The following is a 7,296-nucleotide window of genomic DNA, read 5'->3' as shown; positions in this document are numbered from 1 at the left end:
CACCCCTGGAAAAAAAAACAGCCATCACGCCGAGGAGACCCCTCTCTCCCGATCGCGGCGTGGCGCAGCTTTGTCATGAGACAAGAACAATTGGTAAATAGAGAAACTATTACCGGTGTGTATGTCACCCCTTTTAACTTGGCGGGCGGGTTTAAATAACACTATCGATATAAGTGTGTCACCTCAGATGAGCGGAGTCAAAATTGGGTTTTAAAGACACTTTTTTTTCTCCACCCCACTCCTCTTTTAACTTAATTGCATCTTAGCGTTACCGAGAAATAATTAAGTAATGTTCGTGACCTTCCCTCCTCTGGTGGTGATTAAAACAGTCAAACCCACTCGTCTGGTGCGGCTTGGATCAACCTGATTTTAGCTTTACGGTCTAAAAATCCCTTGGTGTAAAAATCGCGCCACCGTGTGGCCAAGGGTGGAAATTACAAGGGGAGGAAGATACCGCTTCACCCCGGCCCCAAAAAAATGATACGCATCTTTGAGAACAGAAATATTCGCATAAATAAAATCCTACAAATCCACTCACTTTACAGTCGTCCAGTTATTACGTATTAATCAGGATTTGTGTAAAAAAATCATTACGATCGGCAGAGAACAGAATAAGCACCAATAAAATGTTCCTATCCTGGTTCAACATCAGGGAAGGAAGTGACAGCCCAATGCTTATTACAGCTGTGGGGTCACCCCTGTCACATAAATATCAAACCCCGATCATATCGGCAAACGGGCAACGACTGCATTGGTCAGGTAAAAAACAAATGATGAGATTTGGTCTTCTTGCTAAAAGGGGAAGAGTGCTACACCAGTGTAGACACTTTTTGAACCATGTCTTCATTAACAAATCGCAATGATTAAGCTTCTTTTTCCACTCACTCCACCTGTGGACAAGAGCTAAAAATGTAACTGATATTTATCAAGATGCCATCCACAGGTAAAATAATAACAGGTATAAAAAGAATGATAATGATGACAATAATCACCAATTTGTTTCTCTGGAAAAAATAAACCCCAAATTGTCACCTTCACTCAACTTAACTATGGTACATCGTGGTCCGAAAGGGTTTTCACAGAAATCAACCTGTTTGATGTATGGAAAAGGTTAAAACACAGTTGCTCTTTGGAAGGTTAGTGATTGACTGCACTCAAAACATTTACAAGAATTATTTATAGATATGAGTCTTACACTGAACAGTTTAACATAAATCAACAGAAAAGTATATGGTGCAATCAGGTGATTTTTATGTTATGTTCCTGTGATTTAACTGTTTATCAAAAAAGTGCCTCTAGTCACATGTATAAAGCACAACCCCACTCCCCCAAAATAACAAACAAAAAAAATAAAGTAAATGCACAGACAATGATGATATTTAACAACATTAACTTAAATATTCTCATAATAGTTATAGGGAGATCAAAGGAACGAAGTGACAGTGCTGCAGAACAATTATGTTGAATCTAAAAAACACTAAACACATTCCATACAGGTTGTTTGGAAACCAAACAAATGAAAGATTTAAAACTAAAAAAAACAAACATGTTGCTTTAAACGAAAGCTCCACCCTCATCCAAATCTCAAGGTATTTTTAATTGTACTTTTCCTCAAATCCCTCCTAATAGTGCAAAATCCTTCAAAACCAATATGGAATTAATATTTTTTACAATCAATTGTTTGGCCGGGTGATGGGTTAAGAATGTGCTGCAGATCAGGGATGAAGGTCTCTTTGTCTCCTCTGTCTTTTAACCTCGGTGATTGGCGAAGAAAGGATGACTCATAGCCCCAGCGGCTGAAATGCGGCGGCTCGGTCTGAAGGCCAGACATTGCTGCGGGAAAAATAAAATGAAGATTTGTTTTGTTTTGTTTTTTTTATTTTGTTTTACAGATTTGGTTTGTTTACGAACAGCTCCTCACCAATCAATTTAAACACTCCGTGTTTACACTTCCTGCAAAATTGTGTTTCGAGTGAGGACACTTGGCTTTGTCATCATTCGGTTTATTTGCCTTCAAATTAAGGTAAACAGTTTCCTGAGTCAACATCAGACAAATCACATTTCAAACCTACCATAGCAGCCAAAATATTCAAAGGATTATATGAATAAATCCGGCGAAAAAAATGGAGAGAAACACGTTTTTGACTTATGATGCTGTAAATCAATTTGCCCCTCAGCAGGAAAGTGACAACAGATTTACTCACAAATAGCAGGTCTTTTTCCTCAGGCAACAGATGGCACAACGGGTAGGAGCAGGGCCATTTGGGCCCCCAGGTGACCGAATAGATAACTGGGCTGTCCTGGGGCCATTCCTCCTCACTGGGCAAACCAATGACCCTGGTCAATGACAAGCAAAACATCATTCCCAGTTACATTTTAGGACATTGAACTGACAAGGTAAATGCTGAGGGTGGTGCCAGGAAGGGAATCTAGCATAAAACCCAAGACTTCATGATTGCAGATAAAGTTGTGATCTGTAGTGAGAGCAGGGAGCGATGGACAAAAGTCTCAAGAGGTGGAGGTATGCTCTGGAAAGGAAAGGAAAGGAAAGAAGGTTAGTTGCAGCAAGACAGAATAAATGAGTGTGAAAGAGAGGAACCCATGTGGAACCCTGAGGCTACAGGGAATGGAGATAAAAAGGGTTGAGAGTTTTTAGTACTTAGGGTCAACAGTCCAGAAGAATGTGGAAAAGCGGTGATAATACAGGTTCAAGCAAGATGAAACAGCTGGAGAAGTGTCAGGGGTAAAAGAGTATCAGCCAGACTGAAAGCATAGGTATACAAGACTGGTGACACCAGCAATGTTGTATGGTTTAGAATAAGTGGCATTGAGGAAAAGAAAGGAGGCAGAGCTGGAGGTAGCAGAGATGAAGCTTTTGAGGTTCTCTCTTGTAATGATACAGACGGATAGGATCAGGAATGAGTCCATCAGAGCAACAGCGCATGTAAAGATGTTTTGGAGGTAAGGTCAGGGAGGCCACAATGAGATGATTGTACAGAGGAAGGATTGTGAATATCTTGTTAGATGGATAGAAGTTAGAAGGTTAGAATTGAATGAGGACATGAAGTTGTCTGAGTACAGAGAATGGGGTTAGTTGGAGGTCAATTTGCTTTGAGGACCCCTAAAGGGAAAAGCCGAAAGAAAAGGTAGGAGGAGAAACTGACTGTTCAGGCTTTTCAACACACCGGTTCAGGTATCAGCGTTACGACCTGCAGGGACCCAGCTGCGTACTATACTACCACGGATTTTAAAAAGGTTTTTTGCCAAACCAGAATCAGTCAGAGATACTTTATTTGTCCCTGAGGGACAATTGGAGAAAATTACTGTAAGAGAAAAACATGCATGCAGATAGTTTTGATGAATACTTATAAATGGACATAGACTTAATACTCACTCAAAGATCTTTCGTAGTTGCTGTGCCTCTGAGTAACCCTGAAACAGTGGTCTGTGGGAAACAATGTGTGGTACAATTTGAGCTGCAAAATGCTTGCATTCATTTGTAAAGCTACGCCCCTGGCTGGTGGCGGTGTCCATACTAGGATCCTTCTACCTCAGCAGGAACAGTTCAGCAAAGATGCAGCCAGCACTCCACATGTCCACTGATGACATGTAAACAGAATTTAGTAGCACCTCTGGAGCTCGATACCACAAAGTCACCACCTGGGTATCAAACAGAGAAGAAGGGAAAGGTAATTATCCAATATATTTGGTGGAAAGTGTATTTACCCCCGTGAAAAAAACCAAAGCAATGCAGTTGTCAATAAGATACACAGGGACTTGAGCAACTTGGCCGAATATCTCATAAATGGAAACTGAACCCCTAGGATGGGATGGGATGGGAAGGGATAAGATAAGATAAGATAAGATAAGATAAGATAAGATAAGATAAGATAAGATAAGATAAGATAAGATAAGATAGACTTTAATGATTCCTCAGTAGGCAAATTAATTTGTCACATCAGCATTTCAAATTGTGCAAATAGTAGTAATAGTTAAAAAAGGGATAAAGATACCAATGAACAAAGCTATGTACAATATAAACAACAGAAAGACCAAAAAATAAAAAATTAAAATAAACATTTAAAATAGGCTGAATTCCAGGGACAATGTTTCCCTTTCCTGGTAAGAAGGTTGGAAAACAATGACTGACTTACCATAAAGCCCCTAAGCAATAAAAGTGTCACACACAACCTGCAGCAAAGAGTGTAATGACACATGGGCTGTTCAAAACAAATGTATCATTTATAGTAGTAGGAGCACAATAATTCTTTCGGCCTCCGTGTCAGGGTAACCATGAATAAAATCTTCTGATGAGCCACTGGTGAGCTACACTCAGTCCTGCCACTTCTAAAATCAAGGTGTCTCTATAGAGAGTCCCACCTCTGGTCCAGCTAGAGCCTACTCAAACAAGTTATCATATTTGTCAAATAGGCTGACAAAAAGGCTGAAGTCAATTACTCTTTAATCAGGTAAATGGAACTCCTTTTGTCACCTAAAAGAGGTGTAATTAATCCAAAATGGTACAAAGACAGACCAATGGAAGTGTGAACTTCATATCAAGATCAATGGGACTGAAAATGAAGAGACTCAATACAGAAAATATCAAATCACTCACTTCATCCAACTTTATATATGTATTAGTTTAGGTTTTGGAGTTATAATGGATAACTGACACAAAAATGGCATATTTTATGTTAAAAATTCGGTGTCTAAGAAATGTTTTACTTTAAACAAAGCCAAATATGTTTTGGATTGTAACACAATGAAAATGTTCTGTTTGCTTATACTGCCTCATGATAGTTTTTATGTAGATGTGTGGGATAACACAATACAAAAAAGAGGTGTTACAATAATTTTTGTTGGATTTAGAAAACACACAAATAGATGTTACTAAACGAGTTGTGTAAATAATTTCTGTTTGTAGGTGTAGAGAAAACTGAGACAATATGCTGTTAAAAGTGGCTGTTTTTACAGATTTTGTTTTGAGCTGGTGAAAAATAGAAAATTTACCCTTATGGGTTATTTCAGGTTACTTTAGTTTCATGTAATTGACAGCAAATGAAAAAATATAATATTATTTGTGTTTAAGAGAGGGCCAGACAAAAATAAGAATGATGTTCTTCATAGTGCTCTTTTGCAGTCAAGAAAAGTATATGTTGAAATTTCCATTCTGAATTTCTGCAACAAATTATATGTGAATATAATGAATACATAAATAGAAGTGCTGTCAATGGACACCTAACTTAGCCTCAAAATAAATTGGACATTACGTACACCTGGTGTGAGAGCGATATTAAAGGTGTAGATCCGTGCGAGGCCAAAGTCCGCAATCTTAATTTCTCCATGACTGCTGACCAGGATGTTTTCCGGTTTGAGGTCACGATGCAGCACCATGTTTATGTGCAAAAAGTCCAATCCCTGCATCAACTGGAACATTATATCCTGCTTGGAGAGAAAGCAAGAGGAGAGAGTCCAAATTCTCAGGCACTGTGTCCATCAAGCCGACATTCACTTGAAACATGTTTAACAACTTGCAGTAAAATACAGAATCATTACAAAACAATTTTCTATCCTTGGCAAACAATCACATTCACTGCAGTAGTGAAATGGATGGATGGACTTATTTTGCACAACCTGTCAGCCAGGCAGTGTTATCCTGTTGTCCAACATGACTTTAAGTATAGCTAATGAACAATTTGTCAAAGCCTCAATTGTATTGGTGAACATGATGATTTCAACACACAAATGAGAAATGGATTCACCTTGGGACAGACGTCTGCAATGAAACAGCTTGTGGTAACTTCAAATGACATTTTCTCAAGTCTACCAGATTTATTGTTGACCATTCACAACAATGTTTGAAGTCAACAGCAAGTGAAATACTTAACAATATTCAGGACCAAAGGCTAATTAAATTTCATTTGGTCCAGATTAGTGGTCTCAGTCAGCATCAAAATTAGATTTGTACTGTTCGTAGCTTACAGCTTATTGCTGCTGGTAGTTATGAAACAATCCTAAAATATTGAGATTTTAAAGTGTTTTGCTTTTTCAGGTGTGACGTCTTCTGGACGAATAACATCTATTTTTTCAAACAGAAGACTGTTATGAGCCAAAGATAGTATCACTGCATCGATCCTATACTGACACAATTCAACCCACATAAAATTTGCCAAGACTGTATGCAATCAATGTCAGTATTAATCCATAGTTCACACCTTGATTTTGTCACGGCTCAGACCAGTGGCAGAGAACTTAGAGAGGTAGATAGAAAGATCTTGGTCAATATATTCCAATACGAGAGTAAGGTCCATGTTTATCCCCTCCAGAGAAGCAGAGGCATCCAACAGCCTAAATAAAATTAAAAAAAAGATTAATAGGAATGGAGAGGGAGAAACATGTACTGTTTTTCAATGCAGTTCTCTGTGATAAAGATTTTACAGGAGTAAAAATACCGGACAACATTCGGGTGGTTTCGGTCCCTTATCTTCTGCAGCAGCGCCACCTCACGGATCATTTGCACAGGAATCCCATTGTCATACGAGCCTCTGCTGAAGGTGTATTTCTTCACCGCCAGTAGCCGCTTGTTCTCCCCAAGCTCTCTTGCCTTATACACCTTACTAAAGAAGCCCTGCCCTATTTCTGCCAAGAGCTCATAGCTCAGAGGACTGTGGGTGCTGTTCATGGCTCTCAAACTGGCCTGAGCTTTTCATAGATGGGAAATTCCTGAACTGGGGACTTTTCTCCCTAGAAAAAAAAAAGAAAAATCACACAAAGAAAACTGAAATATTTATTCTCACTTTAACCCAAAAGGGTTATTGTGGTTTCATTTTCTGCCTTTATTTTTCATACCCCAAGATGTCCTCTTATTCCAGAATTCTCTTGGTCAATGTATAAATAGAAAATGTTCCTTTATCCCTGGGCCAGATTTTTAACATTAAATGTTGCTTAGAGTTATTGGATTTTCATAAAAAATACATATGTATGTTATTTTTTCTGAGATGTAACTTCAGGTGTGTTTGTGTTTTTTGTCTATTTATAATGTAATAATGACAAAGATAATATAATGAATTGTCACTTGGGGATCAGTCTCATTACTGTAATGAAATTTCTCACTTTTTTTCTTATGACAGGCTTGGACATATTTAGATCACTTACTGAAATAAACACCTACACAGCATTAAATGATTAGGAGATTGAATTCGGCTACTGATGACATTTCAGTTTGTATGCTCTCACTGTTGGTGTCCTACTAATCACAAAACGAGACTTTGTGTTGGCCAGACAAAACGGATCTAC

At 38.4% G+C, this 7,296-nt stretch overlaps 1 protein-coding gene across 1 annotated transcript; it reads right to left on the bottom strand.

Moving 5' to 3' along the window:
• Nucleotides 1–1,164: 1,164 nt before the first annotated feature.
• On the bottom strand, nt 1,165–6,859 carry cdk21 (cyclin-dependent kinase 21). Its single transcript, XM_086176180.1, has 7 exons — nt 6,453–6,859; nt 6,216–6,348; nt 5,275–5,442; nt 3,551–3,660; nt 3,395–3,445; nt 2,205–2,337; nt 1,165–1,833 (listed from the first exon to the last, which is right to left on the bottom strand). The coding sequence occupies exons 1-7, from the start codon at nt 6,680–6,682 to the stop codon at nt 1,750–1,752; spliced, it is 909 nt and encodes a 302-aa protein (XP_086032306.1). The 5' UTR covers nt 6,683–6,859; the 3' UTR covers nt 1,165–1,749.
• Between the last annotated feature and the right edge of the window lie 437 nt (nt 6,860–7,296).

Source organism: Fistularia commersonii, chromosome 28 (genome assembly GCF_037954325.1).
Source record: "Fistularia commersonii isolate RoL2024-O1a breed Wild chromosome 28, RoL_Fcom_v1.0, whole genome shotgun sequence".
In the NCBI taxonomy this organism is placed as follows: Eukaryota; Metazoa; Chordata; class Actinopteri; order Syngnathiformes; family Fistulariidae; genus Fistularia; species Fistularia commersonii.
This window is presented reverse-complemented; position numbering and strand designations above follow the sequence as displayed.

What these genes read in the sequence shown, in the direction of transcription:
- cdk21 (XM_086176180.1), bottom strand. Translation starts at nt 6,682, where the DNA reads ATGAACAGCACCCACAGTCCTCTGAGCTATGAGCTCTTGGCAGAAATA. An exon ending in AACCACCCGAATGTTGTCCG is followed by an intron (nt 6,349 to 6,452) that starts GTATTTTTACTC and finishes AATTTTATTTAG; the next exon opens with GCTGTTGGATGCCTCTGCTT. An exon ending in CAACTACGAAAGATCTTTGA is followed by an intron (nt 2,338 to 3,394) that starts GTGAGTATTAAG and finishes GTCATTGACCAG; the next exon opens with GGTCATTGGTTTGCCCAGTG.